The 26,696-nt window shown below is 47.9% G+C and overlaps 2 protein-coding genes and 1 long non-coding RNA gene across 4 annotated transcripts in view; 1 reads left to right on the plus strand and 2 right to left on the minus strand.

The window, feature by feature from the left end:
* LOC310668692 overlaps window positions 1-26,696 on the minus strand; it is a 70,430-nt gene that overhangs the window by 10,127 nt on the left and 33,607 nt on the right. The gene's annotated exons all lie outside the window — the stretch shown is intronic.
* LSM4 (LSM4 homolog, U6 small nuclear RNA and mRNA degradation associated) overlaps window positions 1-26,696 on the plus strand; it is a 42,850-nt gene that overhangs the window by 6,630 nt on the left and 9,524 nt on the right. The gene's annotated exons all lie outside the window — the stretch shown is intronic.
* On the minus strand, window positions 1,842-26,239 carry PGPEP1 (pyroglutamyl-peptidase I). 2 transcript variants are annotated; one of them, XR_014506703.1, is made up of 6 exons: window positions 26,111-26,239; window positions 12,808-12,860; window positions 8,099-8,215; window positions 6,717-6,949; window positions 3,564-5,370; window positions 1,842-3,524 (listed from the first exon to the last, which is right to left on the minus strand). XR_014506703.1 is itself a non-coding variant. In XM_083421956.1 (5 exons), the coding sequence occupies exons 1-5, from the start codon at window positions 26,142-26,144 to the stop codon at window positions 5,178-5,180; spliced, it is 630 nt and encodes a 209-aa protein (XP_083278082.1). In that variant the 5' UTR covers window positions 26,145-26,235; the 3' UTR covers window positions 1,842-5,177. The 2 variants fall into 2 exon arrangements, 1 of the variants encoding a protein (XP_083278082.1); XM_083421956.1 differs by having other exon boundaries at window positions 1,842-5,370; window positions 26,111-26,235.

Genomic DNA, 26,696 nt, shown 5'->3' on the forward strand with positions numbered 1-26,696 from the left:
CCCGCCCACCCACCCCGCTGGGCCAATGGAGGGCGAGGGCGGGGCCGACAGGTGCGCGGAAAGAGCGCAGGGGCGCAAAGGCGCGCAAAGGGGGGCCAAGCGAGCGCGCCTCTTCTTCAGCAGATCTAGGGTGTCTTTTTTTGTAGAATCATAATATTGAGGTTCCTCTCTAACGTTCTGGTTTTGTTTTTGTGTGTATGTCTCTTGAATCCTCCACCGTAACTAAACCATCTTCGGTTTGATTTTATTCCAGTGCTGGGCAGTGGATCGAAACGTCTAAAGACATTATTTTGGCTTAAAAAGTCGATCATTTATTTTAAAAGAAAAAGTTTACGCATGGTGTTTTTCTTTTAAAAATGAATTTAGAAACAAATCTCTTTTTTGCGTGGCATTTTTGGTTTTGTCTTTTGAAAATTAATTGATTTTAATTGTGTCCCCCCCAAAAAAAGAACATTTGTTTGCGTTTTTCTTCTGCCTCCCCTGTCGAAAGCGGGGAGGGGGACGGGGGTCTGGGTTACTTGGACCCAACCTTGGACCCCTCCTGCTTTCCGGGTTGCTTGAGAGGAGGGCAGGCGAGGCTCCTGAGCAGCTGCAGAGTTCGCTTCTCTGGGCCAAAGTTCCCTCTCCAGGCGAGGATGGCCTGTAACGCAGCGCCACCTGGTGGTGATAAAATGCAGCGCACCCTGACTCCAGCCTCAATTTCAAAGGGAAAAAAGATAATACATTTGGCCCCGAGTGTGGGGACAAGTCCTGCAAGAATGCGCAGAAATGGTTGGCCTCGTTCCCGAGGGATGCACCTGCTGGCCCTGTTTGCAGAAGCGCAGGGGGGGGGGCTGGCTTAGGTGGGCCTTTTCACCCCCCCCCAAGGTCACATTGCACCATCAATATTTGGGGGGGGGAGGCTGAGGGGGATGAGAAAGACACAAAGAGGAAGGTCTCCATCCCAGTCACCCGTGATTCTCGTCCCCTTGCACTCCACGAAAGGTGTCGGCAGCCTCCCAGGGCTGCTCCCAGGCATATATTAGGTAGCAGCGGCAAAGATGTCTGAATCAGGTGTCTGTCCCTCTCAACTTCTCGTTTCTCCACTCTTCAGCTCCTCTCGCCACATCCCAGCATCACTTTCGCTATTGTTGTTTTAAGTGTCCACACACACACACAAAATGCAACAGTGCTTCAGCACAGATTTCTCCTAAATATACATTTTTGTATGGAGATTTAGGATAAATCCACTCTAAAAGGCTGGAAAATTTTCTGAATGGGCTTAATAATAATAATAATAATAATAATTGTACCCCGCCCATCTGGCTGTGTTTCCCCATTAATTTTCATATGCCTTCCAGAGTACAAGCAAGCAATTTTCCTCTATTTATTTTTATATCATAGAATCAGAGTTGGAAGGGATCGGTCAAGTCCAACCCGCTTCAATACAACAGAAATGCACTGGTTCCTGAATGTCTCTGGAGCCAAACAAATCGGCTCCTGAACGATCAAAAACCAGAAGTGATTGATCCAGTTTTTGAACGTTTTTGGGAAGCCAGTGTGGCTTCCTGCAGCCAGTCAGAAGCCTTGGTTTTCAAACTGTTTTAGGAGTCAGACTGACTCCCGGAACGTATTCAGTTCAGGAACCAAGGTTCCACTGTATTATTATCATTGGTATGTTCTTTTCACCAATATATGCGTTTTCACACATGCTTTTCCAGCAGTAGATACATTTTTCAGGTTGGAGAACTGAAGAATTACCAGAAGCTTTTTTATTTCCGTTCAAACGGGGATACTTTATGAGTCTGTGAACTTAACAGGACAGGAGAGAGAAGGGGAAAATAATAACACAAAGACACACATTTAATTCTGTAACGACTTAAATAAAAATGACTTTTAATGCATTTTAAAAACAAATCAGCACCCAAGTGAAGGTTCTTCGGAGAAAGTGGTGGGCCCCTCCCTCTCCCTCCCCCCTCCACCCCAAATCAAATTATTTGTGAAAACTGTAAGATTATAAAATAAATTACATATTCTAGCTAGCAATGTAAAAGTGAGGCGGGGGCAGTGTGGAGCTTTTGTGGGATTCCTGAGATGGAAAAACAGAAGCAACTTCATAAAAACAGAGGAAGGCATCTGTAGAAGTCAGGCTCAGCGCTTCTGACTGACGGGCAGCCGTTCTCCAGGCTTTGCAAGAGGGAGACATTCCCAGCTCTGCATTTTGGATCCTCAGCTCTCAGCCAGAACAGGAAGCGTGTAGCTGCTGTTTGGCTTAATTTTTACTGTTGTTTTGTTAACAGTACTTTACAGAAAATAGTTGTTTTACTGGCGATTGGTAATTATTCTATGTGATTTACGCTGTCGTCGTGATGTTCTGTTCTTGTTCGCAAGTCACTTTGTGACTTGCGTGAGTGAAAAGCGGCCCAGAAATGGAGGAACAGAATGAAATGGTGGGACTTTCAGGAGCGAGAGCTTTTTCCCTTACAAGAAATGCCCTCTGCGAAATTGCCAGCTGGAATATGCTATGAAACAGATCAAAACCCATCGCACATGTCTCGTTTTACTGCAAAAGTCCACAAGAAATATTTAAACCTCATGCTTGAAAGCAAGATTAAATGACACCGACTTCTCCAGGGTTTCCTTTCTACTGAACAATCGTAGGCATATTCCACTAAAGGAGACTGGTTGATCGATTGACTGGCGATGATGAGAGGTGGGATTCCTGAATACTCTCAAGGTTGAAGGGGGCGATTTAGGGCACTGGGAAAAGGGAGACAGATGGCAGATTGGAAATACTCTGGGAAACCCAGAGCCCACAGGACTAAAATGGGCAGACACAGGAAAAAGCACACTGCGCTATTTGTAGGAGGACAGCCATGAGGTGCTGGATTAGGCCCAGCCCCCTGTCCTCACGATGAGAGCGCAGCGGCCGCCTTCTGCTCTTGTTCTCCACTGTCCTAAGGCTAAGCTGGCTCTGTCTATGGAGGTTCCACAAGGAAACCAAGAAGAGCAGGCTGGATCAGGCCCACTCAGCCCAGCCTCCTCTCTCCAGGAGAGCCCAAAAGGAGGACCCAAGTGGCAACAGCACGCTCCCAAATTTGTGGCTCTGGGGAAGCCAGGAAGAAGCTCCATGGCGGATCCCTGGGTCCATCGAGCTCAGTTCTACACTGACTGGCAGGATTTCAGGAAGGTGGGAATTCCCAGCTCTGCCTGGAGAAGCCAGGGCTTGAAATTGGACCTGTCTTCTCTCACTGAGCTACAATGTGGACCATGAGGGGGCTACTCTGAAGGCCTGTAAGGCATGTATGTTCAAATATTTCTCAATGCCCGATTTCTGTGACCATTCACCGAACTTTCTGGTCACACCATGTAGGACTGGAGAGCCGGACAGGCAGCTGTCAGGGGCAAGAGTGACGAGGGGAGATGGACTCCAGCGACAGATCGCACCCCCCACCCAAATCCCTGGACTAAACAAAAACAGGAGCCATTGTAGACTCTACGGGCTCAGAGTCAAGACGCTTCAGATATACAAGGATCTTCACAGTCTAGAAGCTGCCCATCACCACTTGTCCCATTGGCGAGGCCCGAAAGCGGCTCCGCTCAGGCGTCCGAACCCCGTGGCTCTCGCTCGCCAACACAATTCCCCTGGGCTGAGCAGGCGACCCTTGGGGAACTCTCACTGAGAGTTACTAGAGAAAGCAGAACCAATTAAAGATTTTAAGAGATTCAAATAGCAATCAACTTTTCTTTTACAAAAAGAGAGAAAGGGGAGGGGGGAAAGAGAAGGATCCACACATTTCCACTCGAACAGATTCCTCCTCCTCCTTCTAAGCCAAGACATTAGTCATGTAGCTCTATTTTGACGGGAGAGTCTGTGACACCCAACTCCATTCGGGATTTTTAAACACTCAGGTTCGTCTCCTTTTAAGTCTGCGACGCCCCGTGACCTTTTTAGAGCGAAGTTGGCGCGCTGGTTTTGAAAACGAGACTCTTTGAGCTCTCTGCTGAGCGTGGCGCCCTCATCCTGCCATGTCCAAACGAGGAAATATGCAATTTCCCCCCCTGCAATACTTGTAAGGGCAGCCCTTCTTTGCCAGAATCCAGAATGTTTTTCAGACAGGGGCTGTTGGATCTTCTGTCCCAACCACAGAGAAATGGCTCTGCCGGGCAATAAAAGGAGTCTGGGCGAGTCTCGGGTGTCTCTCCCCCCCATCTTCATTGTCGTCCCCCCCCCAAAAAAAATCTTCTTAGGAAGTGTCATCAAGGAGGCGGCACCATTCCAGTTTTACTCCAGAGCCCCCCCCGACACAGCAAAAAAAGTTCAGAAAAAGGATCTAGTACCACGCTGAGATTCTAAGGTACAAAGTGGTGCTTGGGGTGGGGTCTGAGCAGCATCTAGCTTTCGAGGCACTGGAAAAGAGGGCTCAGGGGGGTGTTGGGGGGGGGGGAGAAGGCAGCTCCCAGTTTCTGGAGCAAGACCCAGCCGAAGAGAAGGTGTGCGCTTCGGATGCAGAGGTATGTAGTTGCCAGGTGTGAAAAAGGCAGTGATGCAAAGAGGTCCGTTTTTTCTTTTAAAAAATAATAATGGGAGGGGACCCCAAGAGTCATCTGCTACAACAACCCCCCCAAAAAAAAAACTAGGTCAGAGCAAAGGAGGCCTCTCTCCACCCCACCCCCTTTCCTGCCCCAAAGCATTCGCCAAGGGGGCATCAGAGGCGTTGGGGGGGCTGGCAGAGTGGAAAGCTCTGACCCCCTTGACGAGGGGTTAGAAGATTTTCCCAGGCAGGAATACTCTGCTTTAAGCTACAACGTTTTTGTACGCACCCATTTTGAAAAACCCAAGTCGAGACAGGAGGCAAAAATTTTCATACAAATTAGGGCCTGGATTCTTGGATATTACAGGAGGCATAAGCCCCCCCCCTCTCCCTTTCGAAATCCTAGACACACAATTAAAAAAAAACAACGCCTCTACTCCTCCGCGGGGATCCAAAAATAAAAACTGCTCCAGTTGTGTCTGGAAAGGGGGGACCTGGAGAATTGAAAGAGGGTGCAAAATCGTTTCTTGGGGAGTTATCGTTGATCACAGAGAGGGCCCTGCGGCTCAAAATCAGGAAGGAAAACCCGCCCCCCAGGGTACTGTGAGAAAAGTTTCTTTTCGGGAAGTGCAAGAGCGAGGGAGCAGGCGGGAGGCTCGTGCCTCAGTGCTCGTTGTGGCAATTGATGTTGCTGTCTGAGTGTTTCAAGTCGCTGAGCATCGCCGCGATGATGGCCTGCAGGGCTCTCCCCAGCTGCTCGGCGCTGTAGGGCCTCCCCAGCGGGGGAACGTGGACGAAGGCCGAGCGGCCGTGGCTGTGGTACAGCGAGGTGTAGTAGGTGAAGTCACAGAGGTACCTGCAAGGAGGAGAAGCCGGGGATTAGAACTCGGAGCCAAACGGCAGAACGTGGCTCTCGGCAGGGACGGCCTTCTCGCTTCTCTAGCATTAATTTGATTTACAGTGGTCCCTTGGTTCTCAAACTTAATCCGTCCCAGAAGTCCATTCCAAAACCACAGCGTTCCAAAACCAAGGCGCGCTTTCCCATAGGAAGACATGCAAAACGGATTAATCCGTTCCAGACTTTTAAAAACAACCCCTAAAATAGCCATTTAACGTGAATTTTACTATCTAGCGAGACCATAAAATGAAAGCAATGAACAATGTACTGCAGTCTCAAAACAGACGTGTGGCACTCAAAGCGGAGCACGTTGGGCTTCCAAAAAAAGTTCACAAACCGGAACACAGCTGTCCAGGTTTGCAGTGTACTGCCCTCTATTCAGAGAGCCAACATTCAGAACTCATAGTAGTAAAAACACAACAAAAAGCATAATAAAATAATCATAATAAGAGTCCCGTTTCCCCACCCCCCAGCGTTAATAGGCAATAGATTATTTCATGGGTAAAGAGGACTGGTTTTGCCTAAGGACATGCAATGATGGCACCAGTGAGCCTCTCTGGGGAAAGCATCCCATAGACGGGGAGCCTCCGCAGACAAGGCCCTGTTCTCGTGTTGCCGCCCTCTGCACCTCTCAGGGCGTGGGGGGCATGGGTAAGGTTAGGTAAAGGACCCCTGGGCGGTTAAGTCCAGTCCAAGGCAGCTATGGGGTTGCGGCACTCGTCTCTCTTTCAGGCCGAGGGAGCCGGCCTTTGTCCGCAGACGGCTTTCCAGGTCATGTGGCCAGCAGGACTAAACCGCTTCTGGACCAACGGGACACTGTGACAGAAACCAGAGCAGCGCACGGAAATGCCATTTACCTTCCCACTGCAGCGGTACCTATTTATTTACTTGCACTGGCATGCTTTTTAACTGCTAGGCTGGCAGGAGCCGGGACCGAGCAATGGGAGCTCACCCCGTTGCAGGGATTTGAACTGCCGACCTTCCAATCAGCAAGCCCAAGAGGCTCAGTGGTTGAGACCCCAGCGCCACCTGCGTCCCTAGACGACCAGCGCAGGGTCAGCATCCGTTCGCATGGGGAGAGGCGCTCCGTAAGACATTGAGACCCTGAGCTGCTTTGGCCTTTGCTAAACTGATTTTAATTGTTCAACTACGGAACTCCCTGCCACAAGAGAGAGGACCAGACCCTTCCCTCCGCCTAGTTCTGCACTGAGGGGCAGAGGCTCTCCAGGGTTTGGGGCTCAGCCTTACCACTGAGCCAGGGGGGGCCTCCTTCTGTCGCCAGCCGGGGATTCTGCCCCGCCTACCTGCCGGCATCCTTCGATATCGTCACGGCGACGTCCAGCCCCAGGGTGGAGACCCTCTTGCAGACGGCGTCCATGTCGATGACGGAGTCGATGCACTCGGGCCCCCCTTCGATGCAGCACTGGGAGCCCGGGCAGAAGCGGCAGTTGTCCAGCCCCCGGTAGCCGATGTTGTGGCCGCACTTTTCCAGCGTCACCGTGGTGGCCATGCCCGACAGGCCCACGTGGACCACCAGCTGCAGGGGGAAGAGGAGCTGCGTTGCGCCAACCGTCCGCCTCTCCAGGTCGGGCCTGGAATACCCCTCCCTCCCCCGCCACATCTGGAAACCCCTGGAGAAGCGCTGCCAGGAAAAGGGGGGGGGCTTTCATAGAGCAAATGCTTTCTTTTACGTAACTGACAGGCAGAAAACTGGATGTCCTTTTTATTTTCCTTCTCTTTTTATTTTTGGTTTCCCTTCCCTTTGGTGTTTTCCCTCCCTCCCTCTCTTTCTGGCTTTGGGTTTTTATTTAGATTAGTTTCTTTTACCTTACTGTATTATGAGAGAGAACTGCTGGCAGGTCTGAGCGAGATGGACCAAAGGTATGACCCTGCTTAAGTAGACAGCGTCCTATATTCTTATTTAAATGGGTGCTGCGTTATGAATTACGGAATTGTAGAGCCCAGCAACCCCCTCAATGCTGGAATCTCAGCGGAAGCATCCAGGACACTTCATGGAAACGGGAAACGGTTCCCACACCTTCCGGAAGGGTTTGGAGAGATGTCCTGTCCGGACCCCAGGGGAGTCACTGCTGCCAGCCAGTGTGGGCACAACAGTCTGACTCCCGCTTGGACTACTGCCATGCGCTCTCCGTGGGGCTGCCTTGGAAGGTGACCCGGAAACTGCAACTAATCCAGAATGCGGCAGCCAGACTGGGGACTGGGAGTGGAGACCATGTAACACCGGTCCTGAAAGACCTCCATTGGCACAATTCAAAGTGTTGGTGCTGACTTTGAAAGCCCTAAATGGCCTCCGCCCAGTATACCCAGTCACCTGGGTCCATCTCCTGAGGGCCTTCTGGCGGTTCCCTCCCTGCGAGAAGCAAAGTTACAGGGAAACAGGCAGAGGGCCTTCTTGGTGGTGGCTCCCACCCTGTGGAACGCCCTCCCTTCAGATGTCAGGGAGATAAACAACTACCTGACATTTAGAAGGCATCTGAAGGCAGATTCCCTGTTTAGGGAAGTTTTTAACGTTTTAATGTATTTTTAATCTCTTGTTGGAAGCTGCCCAGAGTGACGTGGGGTATAAATAATAGATGATGATGATGACGACTCGATGTAAGGCAGCTTCCTGTGGGCACCCAGCTGCTGTGTCGTCGCCCCCCCCCCCGGCCGTTCACTCACTCACTTGCGGGCTGTGCTTCTTCCACAAGGCAGGGATGAGCCGCTCCACAGCCTGGTATTCCACCGGGATTTCGCAGACGTGGAGGTCGACGTCGTCTCCGAGGCCCAGCTTCTCCAGCTCCTGGAAAGGAGAACAACGTGCGGGGGGGACATTTTTAAGCAGAGATAAAAACAAACTCAAGCGAGGGACAGGGCTTGTTTGCCGAGGACTCGCTATCAGGAAGAAGGGGCACGGCTTAAGGAGGGTCCCAAGTGCCAAGTAAGGAGATGAATTGGGGAGGGGGCCACCTCAAGAATGCCCTCCCCTGCCTGAAGGTCAACACAGTCCTCTCCCAAGCACATTTGGAGGCTGGGACTTGAAGCCGAACACCAGAAAATTCAGGGCAGGCAAGTCGGACACATGACTAAAGGACTAAACAGCAACAACCAAAGGACTTATTTGCGCAGCAGAGATAAACTATGGAACTCCCTGCTGCAGGAGGCAGGAGGGCCGCCAAGCTATTTGGCTCTGAGAGAGGGCCAGCCCAGTCCATGGAGGAGGAGGGGCCCCAACGCTCCCATGGAGGAAGCAAGGCTGCTGAATCCCAGGTCCCGGGAACCACGGGAGAGGGACGTGCTCTTCTGCAAAGCCCTGCTTGCAAACTTCCCGTTAGGGATTCCGGTCGGCCACGGAGAGGACAGGATTACGGAACAGATTTCTGTTTAGACAAGTCTTCCCAGATGCTGGTGGGACGTTTGATCTGTTCCTAGCCTCCGTTAACTTTTGGGGAAAGCTTTACTAAGGGATAATTATATCGTTTCAGCATTTTCATAAAGCGCTTTGGTGTGCGTTTTACAAGCGGGATATGAATTTTGTGAAATTAAATAAGTTGGATCTTTGGGGGGGGGGGTCTCCTTTTTAAACACCAGCGCATCTGGGGTGCTTAGAGTTCAAGCAAGAACCCACAACCCCCTTTTCCCCTCTCTCTCCTTGAGGTTTGAACCCTTGGCTTCCTCTCCTGTGTACTTTACTAACTCCTTGCCGAAAGATATACTGGGTTTGGGTTGCTGTTGTTTTTTTCTGCAAAATCTGGACGGGACAGCACTTGTATTTTATTTCGTATTTTATTTTTTTAAACCACGCGTGGATTATTAAAAGGGGGGAGAGAGAAAGAGAGCACATTCCCCGCCACCAAACATTCTTCCCCGCTGCCTTGGGCGTACCTGACAAACGCAGAAAGGGGGAAACCACGTGTGTGACCGATTCCCTGACCTCTCCACAATGGGCCGCTTTGTGCGAATCTAATATCCTTATCTGGTCTGTCTAGACGTCCTGACAGTGATTGTCTAGGAGGGGTGGGGAGACTCGCTGCTCTGACCTCCCTCCTCCGAGGGATTTGGAAAATGGGGGGAGCAGCAGCCCCCCCCAAACAACTTCACAGTCCGCAGGACACACCTGGGCCCCCGGCAACCTGCCTGGACCACAGGCCAACTTTTTAAATAAAAGAAAAAGAAACGGCCCGCTTGCCAAAAAGCGTGTCCCTGCAAAAAAGAGCAGATTTGGCTTGGGAAAGTGAAAGCCTTTGTGAATTTTGCAAACGGCAAGCTGTGCGCCTTCGTTCTGCAAAGATGCAAAAATCCACCTTCAATGGGGTAAAAGAGCCTGGAGGAGCAAGCAGGCTCTGGGCGCTTTCTAATAATTCCGTCAGCGCTAGCAGGGTTGTAAGAAGTCTTGCAGTGTTCAAGATTGACGCCTTTTTACACTTATTTAAAACTGAGAGCAGCAGAATATGAGCCAAAAGTAGGGTGAACAATAAGACTGTGTTTTAATATTAAAAAATGGAAATGCAATAGAAATATTATATATAATAATCATAATACTGTCAAGGCAGGGCAGGGGGGCTTTGTGGATCTCCCCAAGATCCATTGAGCACTTTCGAGTTGGGACAGTTCTAGGCTGGGTTGGGGGGGGTGAGAGACACGCATTCAACCCTGGAGGGGAAGACAAAAAATAAATCCCTTAAACAGGAGAAAAGGAATTGGGGGGGGGGCTTTCTCCCCCCCACCTCTCCGTTCTTTTTTCCTTCAAAAGCTTTCGGATGCAGGACGCCCAAGACTTACTAAAGCAGGAACCTGCTTAGCGTGCTCCCCCCCCCCCCGAAAGCCGGGGGAGGATTTACAAAGATTGTTTAATTGATTTTTGTGTCTATTAAAATGCAGATCACACCGTCTGGAACTCAGAAACTCAGACACAGGTCTTTGTGTCCAGTCAGCTCCATGAAGTCCTGTCTGAGGCAGACACAAAGGTCCACTTTGCACGTGTTCAAAAGCCCGCTGGGGTGGGCTGCCTCTTTTTTTGCAGGGGCCCCTCCAGGCTGGGACGGGGGAAGAGCAAAAGAAAATCCCACCTCGCAGCTCTACGCAGGGGGAAACTTTCGGCTGAGATGGTGCTGGAGACTCAAGATGAAGCCAGCCAGGGATTTTTCTCCATGGAGGGGTCATAAACATTTAGGGATTGTCCCAGGCTTAAAAAATGAACCGCGAACAGCCCTTCCAAAAATTCATCCACATTTTACTGCCGATTCCTCCAAATTACCATATTTTTCCGTGTATATATTTTGGGGGACTCAAACTTATGAAAATGGGGGAAGATGACCCCCCCATGTATAAGACAACCCCTGTTTTTAAAAATTATTTTACAGTAAAAAACCCCTAGTCTTATACATGGAAAAGTACGGTAACATGTTTGTCCGCACCCTTTTCCCAAAGCAATTTTCCCTAACGTGGCTCGTTTTTGAACGCTCTGTCTCCCGAACGAACACGTTTCACGGCAAACGATACCAAAGCCTGCAACTTTTTCCTTCCCCTTAACACAGGGGGGAAGAACTGTCTTGCACAATGTTTGAGAAGCGCACCTTTCGAAGGATGGCTGCATCCGATCCACCTGGGGAGCAGGAATGAGGAAGGGGCGCCTTTAATTGGGAGCTGAACCAAATTTCCCTCCGATCCAGACTTCAGATATACTCCGGGGCTATTAAGGCAACCGCAGCAGAGGGGACACCCCCACTCTTTGCATGCACACAGACGGTGACTTTTAACGCAAGCGTGTAACCAAATCCACAATAAAAAGGGAGTTTCAAAATACAGACTCCTTATCTTTCCTTTTAACAAACATGTCCTCGTTTTGAAGGACACAGCAAGGAACTTGGCTACATTAGGACTGGTGTCCGCTACTGAAATATAAAACTTGTCTTGGTTTCCCCAAGTGCAAAGAAACTAGGCTGATAAAATTGGGCTCTGTATTTTAGAAAGCAGACTACAGGGGAACATGGGCTAACACCTCAACGTACACCAGAAATCACGGCGCTGAGCAGAGAAAGTCCTCCTTTGTGCGCAGTTGAACTGTGGAACTCACTCCCACTGGAGACCATTTCCTGGGGTTCAGCGGAGCCACTTTTGCAAGCTCACGCTCTCAGATGCCAATCCGCCTCTTTAGCTGGCCCAGTAGACCTGAAGGAGCGTCTCCACCCCGGACACCGGGGTCCCTCTCCCAAGGGCCTTCTGGTGGGTCCTTCACTGCCAGAACAGGGAACCAGGCAGAGGGCCTGAATCACCTTAAGAAGGCAGGCCTTGGGCCCTTCTGTGGAACTGCCGGCTGGCGCAGCTCAGTTGGGGAAGAGCAGGCGGCTCTTAATCTGGGGGGGCCATGGGTTCGAGCCCCACACTGGGCTGCAAGGCTGGGGGGCATTTAACTAGATGGCCCTCTCCAATTCTATGTTTCTAAACAAAAGTCAAGATGTATTCCATTAAAGAATAATTCTAGGGTGCATGTCAAGTATGGCAAAGGCTTGATTAAGAACAACACCCCCCAATACCATATCTTCTTTTCTTGGTTGGCCAAGTGTGATCTCCCACCCCTTATTGTTGGAGGCAAAGGAGGCAGAGTTCAGGTGTCAAAACCCCTTTCCCCAGGCATTCTGCACCGGAGGCCGGGAGCCAGGATCCGTCTCACCTGCAGCCCAGGGCCTTGCCAAATACAAGAAGCTGGTTTTGAAGGAGGGGAGGGGGCAGAATAGGAGAGGGGGGGGGGGAGAGAGAGATGCGAACACAGTCATGGCCCAGACATCTGGCTGGCTGTCCATTAGTCGGCTGCAATTGATTACGGGCTCAGATTTTAATTTGAAAGCATTCGGAAAAAGGAATATTCCCAGAGCTCCTGACTTAGAAGGGGAGGGGACTGGGATGGAGTGGGGGGGGGCACCAACTTCCCGTTCAGCAGGTCGGCTGTGCCTTAAAGTCGGAGCCAGGCTTCCAGTCGCAATTTTGCAATTCGCCTCACTGAGAATCTCAGTTGCTACGTGGCCCAGGGGTCGGACTCGGTGCAGAAGCCCAATGTGCTTCGTTTTGAGTGTTACGCGTCCAATTTGAGTGCCACACTTCCGTTTTGAGCGTTACGCTGAGGTCTGTCTGTTTTTGCTATTTATTTTGTGTTTTTGCGGCTCTTTTTGTTTTGTTTTTGCGACTGTGCGGAACCCAGTTCAGCTACTGGTTGATTGATTGTGTGACTGCAGTACATTGTTTATTACTTTCATTTTATGGGTCAACAGTCTCGTTGGATAGAAAAATTCATGTTAAATTCTTGTTTTAGGGGTTGTTTATAAAAGTCTGGAATGGATTAATCCATTTTGCATTACTTTCTATGGGACAAAGAACTTGAGAACTCGCGCCATTTACCTGAACCGCGATCCAGCTGGCATTGACCGAATGCTCCCCGAATGGGCCAAACCCTGGAACGACACAAGCAGAGGTTTCACCGACGGGGCTCCGGGCTCGCTGGCGGGTCTGAGCGTCCCCAAGCAAGGCTGACTCCCCCCTCCCGCCATCCTGCCCCATTGCCATCCTCAGAACAACCCTGCCAGGGAGGCTTGGCCAAGTACCTGGCCAGGTACCTGGTAATCTGAACTCGGGTCTCTCCCAGGTCCGAGACCACACTGGCTACATCCCAGCACGGCTGGCAGCCTGGATCTGGGGGCTCCATCCTGACCCCCAAGCCGTGATGGCTGCTGGGAGATGGAGTCCAGCAACATGGGCAGAGCCACAGCTTGTCTCCCCCAACCATGCGCTGCCCTCCCCATCTCTCACCCATAACTTCATACTCCAAGGAGTTCAAGGCAGTGAGCAGAGCTCTCCCCAGTCCTTGGAGGGAGGACTAGACTGAGAGGGAAGATAGTGACTGGTCCCAGGGGACCCAGGGATGGGGGTATTGGAAGCCTGGCCTCCTGGGTCCTAGTGTGACACCCTAACCACTAAGCCACGCTAAAATTCTCCATCCTATGCAGCTCTACTCTGAAGTAAGGTCCACTGGATTGTTTTTGATACTGTTGACCTGGATATTCTCCTGGGACACACCACGTTGGGAACACATTTCCTGCCACCTCCCCAGGCCCCCCCCCCCAAACGAAACAAAAATACTCCCTCAAAACTGATTCAGAGATTTCAATTCCCCCCTCCCTCGTGCAAGTGATGGGGACACAAACACTGATATTTTGTCCTGAAAGAGAGAGAAAACTCAACTTCTACGTGCTCTGGAGTGTCTTTGCCAAAACAAAAGCTGTTTTAAGCAGGGAGTTCTGATCAGCTGCTGAGAGCGTGGTGCTGATGACGCCCAGGCTGCAGGTTTGGTCCCCGTAAGGGACAGCTGCATTGCAGGGGGTGGACTAGATGGTCCTCAGGGTCCCTTTCCAGCTCCACTCTATGATTCTCTGAGTCACAGTGTGGGTCCTGCCACGCCAAGGGATTCACTTCTTACACGAGGGGAGAGACTTCATCAGGCAAGGCCTCCTTCCCCCTGCCTTGCCCACCCTCCAGTCTCTGCTCCTCAATTTGTATTGTATTATTTTATGCATCGTGGCTTGCCGTGGTTTTATTGATTGTAGTTTAGAAATTGTTTATTGTAATTGTTAAGAGTGAATTCACGTTTACTTTTTATATGCTGATATTATGATTCTGGACTATTCCAGTGATTGCTGAATGTTACTTTCTTGATGTAGGTTGCTTATTTTAAAGTTATGTTTTATTCTCACTTTTTTGTATTGCATTAGATTGTTATAAGGCATCGGGAGGCAAACTAAGGCCTGGGGGCCGGATCTGGCCCAATCGCCTTCTCAATCAGGCCCACGGAGGGTCCGGGAATTGCCGTGTTTTTACATGAGTAGAATGTGTCCTTTGATTTAAAATGCATCTCTGGGTTATTTGTGGGGCATAGGAATTCGTTCATCCCCCCCCCCCCCCATAGAGTCCGGCCCTCCACAAGGTTTGAGGGACAGTGGACTGGCCCCCTGCTGGAAAAGTTTGCTGACCTCTGGTGTACATTCTTTGTTTCTTCAGCTTGTAAACCATCTTGAGTATTGCAAGATAGAAAGACGGCATACAAATTAAAAGTGATGATGATGATTATGAATTGCGAAAGCAAGTCTTTGCCAACTCAGCAGATCAAAGAGATCAAGGCAACAAGCTGGTCCTAAGCAGCTATGGACTTTTAGGTGCAGTATTAAAATTAACACCCATGCGGACATGTTCCTACAGACAGGGACCTGTCAGTGCAGAATGCTGCAGCATAGTTGCTAACTGCAGATTCTGGATCAAACCCTCACAGAGACTGCACTGCAGTCATTGAACACGGAAGTTGGCAATTGCTGTGGTCAAGCTCTGCCAGCCCAGGCATGAGTGTACCAGTTGCCAATCAAATCCACGCACAAGAATGCAAACACACACCTGCACTCTGGCTTCACAAGAACCTTGTAAGGTAGGACAGGCAGGCAGAGACTGGCTTTCTCAGCGAACTGCTTACCCCCCGATGGAATCTGAACTCAAGTCATGGGATCTGAAGCCCAACGCTCTTTCCTCCAGACCAGATTTTTTTACTTAGTAAACATTTCCTTTGACAAAGCTGCGTTATGTAAGAATTGGCCCAAGACGCAAAGGTCACACCAGCATTCTGCTAAGAATGCCCCTTTGGCTCAGTAATGAGTAACTTTAGTTAACTAGCAACCCATAATTGTAATTACTGAATGAGAACGTCTTGGATTCTGCCCCCAGCTAATGGTTAAGTTGCCCAGGGCCTGTGAGATGTCAGATTTTTCCTTACTGTACTGGAGGAGCTTGCTGACATGACAATATTTTTTTATTACAAGTACAAAGTATTGGTAACTGATCGTCTGGAGGCCTGTTTCTACTCACCACAGGCGAGCTGCTATTTGCAAGGCTGGTAAAACCGCACAGATAGGGCAGTAAGCTTCTGTTGACATGCATGTCTCCTTTGTGGGTGCCCATAAGTGCCAGAATTTACATTCCCCCCCCTAAGATCTTGAATTTAGGGGAGACTAGTGTACCCATTTACAGAAAGCATTAAATTGGGGTCTGGGCATCTTTAGGACAAAGGGATGCTGGCTATTAAGGTGAGTGCCAGTTTCCTGGAGTGAGATCTCCCAAATAAATAAAAAAAACTAGATTCAGTAGCACCTTAGAGACCAACTAAGTTGTTCTGCGTATAAGCTTTCGTGTGCATGCACACTTCTTCAGAAACTTTTAAGACACAAGGAAGGCAATTCATATTGGCAGTTCCTACGTAGCTTCAGACTCATAAAAAGGGACCTGCAGGAAGTTACATGGCTCCAATCTGCCTGCCTGCCATTTCTGACCCAGAACGAGGGAGAAAGACAGCCAACTTCAACCAACATTTTCCAAGTCTGGTCACCCAAAGGTCATCCTACAGATGATCAGGGAACCTAAAAACTGGAACTATTTGTTCCAAGAAAAGCACCATCAACCTTTCCTCTCCCTTTTTCATTTAAAAAGAAGGAAGTCTGTAAATAATAACAGCCATAACTCCGAGAGGACAATTTCAGCCTGTTAATCCTACAGGTGCCAGCCTGCTACATAGCTGCAGAGTGTGTGTGTGTGTGTGTGTGTGTGTGTAGGGAAGACAGCCGCCCTCCCCCTTCACCCCCCCCCCCCAGACAGAGGGCTCCTTTTGTGTTCCATTCTTCCTTCCACAACCAAGGAGAGAGAGGCCTGCCATCAGATAATCATTCAATAGAGTGTTTCAGAGTCCTTCTGGGTGCTTGGGCTCACCAGAGGCCTCCTTGGCTAATTAGCGGGAAGCCAGCTGCTCCCAAATGCCAGATTATCTTGACACACAGAGAGAGAGCGCACTTGTGGACATGACGCCTGTGGCAGTCAGTGCTCTCCTCTTGCGGCAAGGAAAGGAAGGTCTCCTCTGCAAAAAAATAATAAATCCAATTTTACTTTCCACACGTCTGCAAGGCAGTCGTGCTCCACAGGTGTGCAAAAACAGATTCACATGCTCAGCTGGAGATCTCAACGATGGGGCTCCAAAGACCAGCACCTCTTTCGCTGCCAGGAGCCAAGTGGGTGCGTCTCGGGTTCGAATTCAGGCCACCCCAGCTGGTCCAGAGGGTGCTGCTCTGACTCCCATGACGGGGAAGCGCAGGTGGGAAGAAGCGTGTCACTCCTCTCAGCCCATCCCCCAGTCCAGAGGCTGTTCCCATCTCTCTGCTCACCCCCCCCCCAGATCCCACCCCCTTTTGTGCCTCATTCCCCCCCAGCTTTCTCCGGCCCCTCCTCTCTCTCAGACACAACTCTGCTGTTTCGAATAACCCACTGCAGGAAAACTCCCGGGAGCAACATTTCTGGACTCCTTTCTTGCAAGTCAACTCTGCTGGCTTCCCCACCCCCAACCTGTCTTCCCCTAGGCGTGATTTCAGAGCTGGGTTTTTTTGGGGTGGGGGAGAATCTGGGGAATTAAGAGGAGGCTGTGCATCCAACCACTTGTCGGAGTTTGCATTTGATTCCAAGGTCTCCAGCTGCAGCTGCAGGGAAAAAGGAGTCCGCCCCCAGAAAGCGGAGGGGGGGGGGAGTTGGCGAAGAGGCCAGCCCCCCCCCCCATCTCAGACAAGAGACACAACAACAGACCGTGAGCCAATTTCCATGGGACTTTCCCAGGGCAAGTTAAGCTAGCCTTTTTCTTCCAACACACAAACAAAAAAACCTGACTGTTTATATGCCACCTTAAAATGGTGTCAGTAACACTGCGCCTTTATTGTTAATAATAATTTATGAATGTTAGCCAAGAGGACACCCCCCCTCAATAACACACAACGAAAAGAGCTTTGCTCAACCACATATGCAACATAATTCTCACACAATCGCCCTAAATTGCCCAGGGATTGCTTTCACAAAAGCCCAACTAGGAACCTTCTTCTCCTGCCCCCCCCAAACCACCCTTCACGCCACTTTCCCATAAGATCTGGTTTAAAATTTCAATAGGTAACAATTTGAATGAGGCGGTGATAAATATAGTTATTGGGGGGGGTTAAGGAGGAGGAGCTTTGGAAAGGCTGGAAGGAGAGAAGGCATTCGGGGAAGGGTCAAAAGAAAATGAGTAAGAGGGAAGGAGAGATTATTTCAGGGAGATGATTCAGGGGAGGGGCGTTAAAAGGGCTGGAGCAGCAGCAGAAAGAAAGGGGGATGGAAAAAAAGGAAGAGTTTATTTTTTTTTTTTTAAATATTTTTTATTGCTTTGTTTTCCGGAGTCAAGATACATCGTCAATAATCCAACAAAGACTGTTTTACAATAAAAAAGAAGAAAAGAAAACAGAAAAGAAATAAGAGAAAATTTCATTTTCCAGATCTTTTTTCATTATCCTCTGGACTTCCCCATATCCTCCATCCCTGTATTTTTTACAATAAAAATTAAATAGCAAATTGTTACCTTGTTTCATATGTTCTTATAGTTTCATCTAATTATTCACTTTAAAAATTTAGACTTTTCTCAATCATAACCCGGTCACAGTCATATCCAAATTTCAATATTGAGGCATATTTTTCTCAAAACTTAGCAAATTCTCAACATTCAAATAACTTATAATGTTTTTGTAGATAGTCCTTAAACTTTCTCCAATCCTCTTCTATCGCGTCTTCTCCCAGGTCTCGAATTCTGCCAGTCATCTCTGCTAGTTCCATATAGTCCATCAGTTGTGTATGCCACTCTTCCAGTGTGGGTAACTCCTGTGCCTTCCAATATTTGGCTAAAAGGATTCTTGCTGCTGTGGTTGCATATAGAAAAAAAGTTCTATCTTTCTTTAGCACTCTCTGGCCCACAATGCCCAGGAGGAAGGCCTCTGGTTTCTTCTGAAAGGTATATCTGAATACCTTTTTCAACTCATTATAAATCATTTCCCAAAAGGCTTTCACCCTCGGGCATGTCCACCAGAGGTGAAAGAACGTTCCTTCAGCCTCTTTGCATTTCCAACATTTATTATCAGACAGATGGTATATCTTTGCAAGTTTGACTGGGGTCATGTACCACCTGTACACCATTTTCATAATATTTTCTTTTAAGGCACTACATGCCGTAAATTTCATGCCGGTGGTCCATAACCTTTCCCAGTCTTCAAACATAATGTTGTATCCAATATCTTGTGCCCATTTTATCATGGCTGATTTAACTAATTCGTCTTGGGTGTTCCATTTAAGCAGCAAGTTGTACATTCTTGAAAGCACTTTCGTCTTAGGTTCAAGTAGTTCTGACTCTAGTTTTGATTTTTCCACCTGGAAGCCAATTTTTTTATCTTTTTTAAAGATCTCTAAAATTTGGGCATAATGGAACCAGTCTCGCACACTTCCTTTCAGTTTTTCAAAACTCTGCAACCTCCAAGTATCACCCACTCTTTCTATTAATTCACAATATTTTGCCCAGCCACCCCCCATATTAAGTATTTTTATGGCCTTAGCCTCCATCGGTGATAGCCACCTCGGAGTCTTATTTTCGAATAAGTCCTTATATTTAGTCCAGACATTAAACAACGATTTCCTTACAATGTGGTTTTTAAATAGTTTATGAACCTTTACCTTGTCGTACCACAAATATGCATGCCACCCAAAAGCGTTGTTAAACCCTTCCAAATCAAGGACATCCGTGTTTTCTAACAAAAACCAATCTTTCATCCAGCAGAAGGATGCGGCTTCATAGTACAGCCTTAAGTCCGGCAGGGCAAATCCCCCTCTTTCCTTTGCATCCGTTAATATTTTAAATTTTATTCGGGGCTTTTTGCCCTGCCAGACAAACTTGGTAATGTCCCTCTGCCACTTTCCAAAACACTCCACTCTGTCCACGATTTGGAGGGCCTGAAACAGAAACAGCATTCTTGGCAATACATTCATCTTAACTGCTGCAATTCTTCCCAACAAGGAAAGTTTCAATCTTGACCAAGTATCTAAATCTTTTTTAATTTCAGACCAACACTTTTCATAGTTGTCTTTGAACAAGTTCAAATTTTTCCCAGTCAGATTAACCCCCAGGTATCTCACTTTTTTTGTCACGTTCAATTCAGTTTCCTTCTGAAACCCATCTATTTCTGAAGGTGTCAAGTTTTTTACCAATACCTTAGTTTTTTGTTTATTTAACTTGAATCCCGCCACCCGACCAAACTCAGAAATTAATTCCAAAGCTCTTTTTGTACTAGGCACTGGCTCCTGTAATGTCAATACCAAATCATCCGCAAAGGCCTTCAATTTATATTGTTTTTCTCCGACCTGTATTCCTTCTACCTGCTGGTCCTTTCTAATCAAGTTCAGCAGGACCTCCAGGACCGAAATAAATAGCAAGGGTGATAGGGGGCACCCCTGTCGTGTTCCTTTTTCAATCTTAAACTCTTCTGTCACCACATTGTTTACTATCAATTTAGCTTTTTGGTCTGAATAAATTGCTTCAATACCATTTTGAAACACCCTTCCCACTCCCATCCCTTCTAAATTTTTCTTCATAAATTTCCAAGATATGTTGTCAAAGGCCTTCTCCGCGTCGATAAATATTAAAGCTGCTTTTGTATTTAAATTTGTCTGTAATAGTTCCAAAACATCCACGATGTTTCTAGTGTTGTCTGACAAATGCCTGCCAGGGAGAAAGCCTGCTTGATCCTTGTGAATTACTTCGTTTAAAACTTTTTTCAATCTATTTGCCAAAATATCAGCAAAAATTTTATAATCCACATTTAGGAGTGAGATAGGGCGATAATTCCTAAGTTGAGTCTTTTCAGATTCTGATTTTGGTATCAACATGATGAATGCCTCTTTCCACGATTCTGGTGCTCCCTTCCCTTCCATAATTTGGTTGCATACCTCCAACAATGGATGGATCAGGTATTCCTTCAATGTCTTATAGTATTTGGAGGTAAGACCATCTGGGCCCGGAGATTTACCTACTTGCATATTCTGAATGGCGCTTTCGATTTCTTGTTCTGTTATTTTATAGTTCAGGGTTATTTGTTTATCTTGAGTCAATTTTTGCAGGCCATAGCTTTTTAAGAATTCATTTATCTCGTTCTCTTCTTGATGACCTTGTGTAAACAGTTTTTTGAAATATCTCTGGAAACACTTTCTGATTTCTTCAGGTTTCTGAATACATTCACCATCAACCTCTAGGTTGGTAACAAAGTTCAATTTCTGTCTCTTTTTCAGCTGCCATGACAATAGTTTCCCACATTTGTTTGCCGATTCGAATGATCTTTGTTTCATCTGTTTAACCTTCCATTCTACTTCTTGATTTATCAATTTCGCATATTGTGCTTGATGGAATTTTATTGCTCTTAAGACTTCTTTGGATTTTGGGTTCAATCTCAACCTTTTCTCTCCTTCTTTTATCTTCTCCAAAATCTTGTCCTTTTTACCATTCCAGAGTTTTTTCCTAATAGTATTCTGCTGTATCAGAAACCCTCTCATAACAGCTTTACTTGCGTCCCAGATTGTTTTTTTCTCCACCGAAGTATTCAAATTAATTTCAAAATAATCCTTCATCATTTTTTGGGCCTTCTTTACAATCTCCTGATCTCTAAACAAAGAGTCATTCATTCTCCATCTAAAGGATCCAGTTGGTGTGAGTCTCAAGTCCATTTTCAGAGCGTTATGGTCGGAGCAAATTTTGGGACAGATCTCTATTTTTTTGGTCTTAGGTGCCAGTCCTCTAGATACCCAGATTTGGTCGATTCGTGTCCAAGATAGGTGGGCCTCAGAAAAGAATGTTCCCTCTTTACCTAGAGGGTTCTTTATTCTCCAGATGTCAATCAAATCCATATTGTCTGTAAGTTCAAAGAAAGTCTTTGGTAGTCTGCCATCTTTAGTCAAGTTTTGGTTTTGTGACTTATCCATATGTGTGGAGACAACTCCATTCATATCTCCCATCAAAATGATGTTGTTGTAATCAATATAATCCAGCATTATCTCATGCAGCTTCTTGTAGAATTCTGATTTCCCATCATTTGGTGCGTAGATTCCTACTATCAGGAATTTTTCTCCTTGAGATTGTATTTCAATCGCCAAAATTCTTCCTTGTTCATCTTTAAAAACAAATTTTGGTGCTAGGCTCTCCTTTGCATATATCACTATTCCTCTTTTCTTTACTTTATCTGATGAAATAAATTCTTGGCCTAGTCTCTTGTTAATTAGTACTCTTCTGTGGAGCCTAGTTACATGGGTTTCCTGTAGACATATAACGTCTAATTGTTCCTTCTTCAATATATGAAAGATTCCTTTCCTTTTTTCAGGGGAATTTGCACCGTGAATATTCCAACTGAAAAGCTGCAGAGACATCCTGGATCAGTTTGTCAGCCAATGGGTTTGTCTCCCTTGTCGTCTGTGTCTGGAGGTGGGTCTTTTACGTCGGGCTTGGGGAGTGCCCAGACACCTGCGGTTCCTTTTCGAAGGTCTTCCCCGTAGTCACTTAGAAACTTATCTTGCTCCTCTGCCGTTCTGATTCTAACCTTCTTCCCTTTCAAGTTAAAAGATAGTCCTTGCGGGAATTCCCACCTGTAACGGATTGAGTTGTTTCTCAGTAGTCTTGCTAGGTCTTTATATGTAGTTCTTAAATCCAACAGCTGTTTTGGTATGTCTCTGAAGATTTCTGCTATTTTTCCCTGTACCACCAATGGATTTTTAAAGTGTAGGCCGAGTATATTATCTTTTTCTTGCTTGTATCTCAAAATGATCAAGCAATCTCTTGGTTTATCCTTCCTGGCCGCACTTCCCAATCTAAAGGCGGTAACAATTTTAAAGTCCTTCTCTTCTGCCAAACCCCAGAATTTGGATATTTCTGCTGTCAAAAAACCAGCCAAATCTTCCTTTTCTTGTTCTGGGATATTTCTAATCCTAAGGTTGCTCTCCCGATTTTTCAGTTCTGCCATAGACAGATAGGCCTGTTGTTCAGTAATCTGTCTACTCAGTGGTCTTACTTCCCCTCTTAATTCCTCTATCCTTTTTTTATTTTGGTCTGCTTTTGTATTCACTTCTTCGACTAGTCTTCGATTTTCCGTCGCAGTCTTTTCAATGTTACCTATCGCCTGTGTGTTTTGGGCAACTTGGTCTGTCAATTTATTAATTGTAGCTGTCACTTGATCTAATTTAACCGCTTGATCATCGGCCTTCTTGTTTAATGCAGCCAATTGCTCCAGTATTTCTTTAGAGACAGGGTCAAGCCCTCCTGCAGCCATGTCCTCTAGAGCTGGCTGTTTAGATTGTTCTTCCTGCAGACCTGTCACAATTGGGACAGATGATCTACGTGCCTGCACAGGCAAAGTTGATTGCAATAGTTCAGTCTGTTTAGCTTTCTTACCAGCCCTTGTTTTTGCTGCACCACTCATTCCACAGCTGTCTAGGCTTCAAGGTCAAATTGTAAATCCCATGGGAAAAGCAATCCAAAAGGAAGGTAAACATCCAAGCATAAAAGTTCCAAAACAACCAGCAGTTCTCAGAGGCTGATATTTCCACAATCCAGCAGGGGGAGCTCCCCAAAAGTTAAGGAAAGATGGAATTTTCCACCAATAAGCTCCCAAATGAAGTAAAATCCAAAACAAAGGGGGGACCCTCTAAGTTCACTTTAAACTGCAGAGAGTATGAGTTCTTTGTCAGAATATGTGCAACGGTTCCTTTTTTATAACTTGCAGAGTAGCCCAGTAAAACTTTGTATCTCTATGCACAGTCACCACAATCTGATGCTACTTTATGTCCAGGCAGCTCGAGAGCTGGGTCTTGCAACTTTGTAATCCACACAGAATGAAGGGGAATAACACAGTCTCTGTCCACTTATAACACAGTTCTAACTTTTCCTTAACTTTCAATTTATCAATTCCGAATTTGCAGAGTAAATTCCATCTTCTTTTAAACTCCTTTCAGCGCTTCAACTTTAAAGAAGCTTTGCTCAGTACTTTAAACAGGGACGGAAGACTGACTTCCTTTTTAGCGTCTCCCGTTTTCAGCCAAATTGCAGAAATTTGTTGTTCAAATAGAGTCTCAGATTTTCTTACTCACGAGTATGTAGTCTCAAATCGATTGATCATAGAAGAAAGGTCAGCGCTCATCAGCAGCAGCCGCGCGGCTTCACTTCCGCGGAAAGAGCGATGGATTCACAGCACCGCTACCCCCTCCACGTTCCGGAGCCCCTTACGGGGTCCCTTCCACGTTTCCGGGGTCGCTCTTGGTACCCGCCGAATCCCACGGCCACGGGCTCACTCTACCCGTGGTTTGTCTTGCTGGGTCGTCGCTGTGCCGCAGCGCACGACCCTTTTCAGCGACTGAAGAGGACCGCCATTGCTGTTTCGCGCCGCCTCCGGAAGTGAAAAAAAAAAAAAAAAAAAAAAAAAAAAAAAAAAGAAGGAAGTCTGTAAATAATAACAGCCATAACTCCGAGAGGACAATTTCAGCCTGTTAATCCTACAGGTGCCAGCCTGCTACATAGCTGCAGAGTGTGTGTGTGTGTGTGTGTGTGTGTGTAGGGAAGACAGCCGCCCTCCCCCTTCACCCCCCCCCCCCAGACAGAGGGCTCCTTTTGTGTTCCATTCTTCCTTCCACAACCAAGGAGAGAGAGGCCTGCCATCAGATAATCATTCAATAGAGTGTTTCAGAGTCCTTCTGGGTGCTTGGGCTCACCAGAGGCCTCCTTGGCTAATTAGCGGGAAGCCAGCTGCTCCCAAATGCCAGATTATCTTGACACACAGAGAGAGAGCGCACTTGTGGACATGACGCCTGTGGCAGTCAGTGCTCTCCTCTTGCGGCAAGGAAAGGAAGGTCTCCTCTGCAAAAAAATAATAAATCCAATTTTACTTTCCACACGTCTGCAAGGCAGTCGTGCTCCACAGGTGTGCAAAAACAGATTCACATGCTCAGCTGGAGATCTCAACGATGGGGCTCCAAAGACCAGCACCTCTTTCGCTGCCAGGAGCCAAGTGGGTGCGTCTCGGGTTCGAATTCAGGCCACCCCAGCTGGTCCAGAGGGTGCTGCTCTGACTCCCATGACGGGGAAGCGCAGGTGGGAAGAAGCGTGTCACTCCTCTCAGCCCATCCCCCAGTCCAGAGGCTGTTCCCATCTCTCTGCTCACCCCCCCCCCAGATCCCACCCCCTTTTGTGCCTCATTCCCCCCCAGCTTTCTCCGGCCCCTCCTCTCTCTCAGACACAACTCTGCTGTTTCGAATAACCCACTGCAGGAAAACTCCCGGGAGCAACATTTCTGGACTCCTTTCTTGCAAGTCAACTCTGCTGGCTTCCCCACCCCCAACCTGTCTTCCCCTAGGCGTGATTTCAGAGCTGGGTTTTTTTGGGGTGGGGGAGAATCTGGGGAATTAAGAGGAGGCTGTGCATCCAACCACTTGTCGGAGTTTGCATTTGATTCCAAGGTCTCCAGCTGCAGCTGCAGGGAAAAAGGAGTCCGCCCCCAGAAAGCGGAGGGGGGGGGGAGTTGGCGAAGAGGCCAGCCCCCCCCCCCATCTCAGACAAGAGACACAACAACAGACCGTGAGCCAATTTCCATGGGACTTTCCCAGGGCAAGTTAAGCTAGCCTTTTTCTTCCAACACACAAACAAAAAAACCTGACTGTTTATATGCCACCTTAAAATGGTGTCAGTAACACTGCGCCTTTATTGTTAATAATAATTTATGAATGTTAGCCAAGAGGACACCCCCCCTCAATAACACACAACGAAAAGAGCTTTGCTCAACCACATATGCAACATAATTCTCACACAATCGCCCTAAATTGCCCAGGGATTGCTTTCACAAAAGCCCAACTAGGAACCTTCTTCTCCTGCCCCCCCCAAACCACCCTTCACGCCACTTTCCCATAAGATCTGGTTTAAAATTTCAATAGGTAACAATTTGAATGAGGCGGTGATAAATATAGTTATTGGGGGGGGTTAAGGAGGAGGAGCTTTGGAAAGGCTGGAAGGAGAGAAGGCATTCGGGGAAGGGTCAAAAGAAAATGAGTAAGAGGGAAGGAGAGATTATTTCAGGGAGATGATTCAGGGGAGGGGCGTTAAAAGGGCTGGAGCAGCAGCAGAAAGAAAGGGGGATGGAAAAAAAGGAAGAGTTTAATCCTAAGAGGGCTCTGTTGGGTGGGGCTGACTGTTGCTTCTGCAGTCACATAACGGGAAATCACGGCGTTTATTTATTATTAATTTTGAGAAGAGTTAAGTTTAAAAAAACAGGAAAGAGAGGAAGGATCAAAAGAGGGAGAGGCCAATTAATTAGCATTAATTAAACTGTTGCTTCTTCAATCACATAACGGGAAATCACAGCATTTATTTAGAATTTTGAGAACAGCGAAGTTTTTTAAAAAAAGAGGCAGAATCTAAAGAGGGAGGGGCCAATTATTGAGCATTAATTAAACGAGGCAAGAGTGGATTTTTTTAAAAAAAAAGTGGAGGGGAGGAAGAGAAACAGAAACAAATTGCAAGTTAGTGACAAGTTCGAACTTTCCTTTATTTGGAAGGGGGAGGGAGGGGGAACCAAAGGCGGGGGGAACCCGAGGCGGGGGTCGCGGGAGGTGGGGGGGCACATTTCGAGGGGGGACAAAGTTCGGCCCTTAAATGCTTCCCCCCCACCCTCAGGAATTCTGCCCCCCCCCCCAATAAAAAACCCAACCCGGCCCCCTCCTCTGGCCCGAGGCCGCCGCCGCCGCCCGCCGCCCTTACCCGTCACCACCACCAGCCTCCGCGGCTTCTCCATGGCTCCTGCCCCGCCGGCCTCCCTCCTGCCAACTTGAGGCGACTGAGCCAGCCAGCCCGCCGCGCCCCGCCCCTCCGGGCCAGGCCCCGCCCACCGCACGTGACCGCCCCGGCCCCGCCCGCCCGGAGCCCGAAGGAGGACTCGGCGAGAGGGAAGCCTAGAGCGGCACCGGAGCGCCCCTCTCGATGGTCCCCCCTCCAGCTTCCTCTTTCCGGCTTCACCATAGAGTCTACCTCTGGGACACCTCTACACTTTTCCTAGCTCTAAGGCCTATGAGACCATAGAGTGGTCACAGAGCTATGAAAAGTGAAGAGGTGTACCAGGGGTCGAATTGGGGGCAGAGAGACTATAGAGCTATGAAAAGTGAAGAGGTGTACCAGGGGTCGAATTGGGGGCAGAGAGACTATAGAGCTATGAAAAGTGCAGAGGTGTCCCAGGGTCGAATAGGGGCAGAGAGGCTATAGAGCTATGAAAAGTGAAGAGGTGTCCCAGAGGTCGAATTGGGGGCAGAGAGGCTATAGAGCTATGAAAAGTGAAGAGGTGTCCCAGAGG

This window comes from Podarcis tiliguerta, assembly GCF_965153285.1.
Source record: "Podarcis tiliguerta genome assembly, chromosome: 18".
Lineage (NCBI taxonomy): Eukaryota > Metazoa > Chordata > Lepidosauria > Squamata > Lacertidae > Podarcis > Podarcis tiliguerta.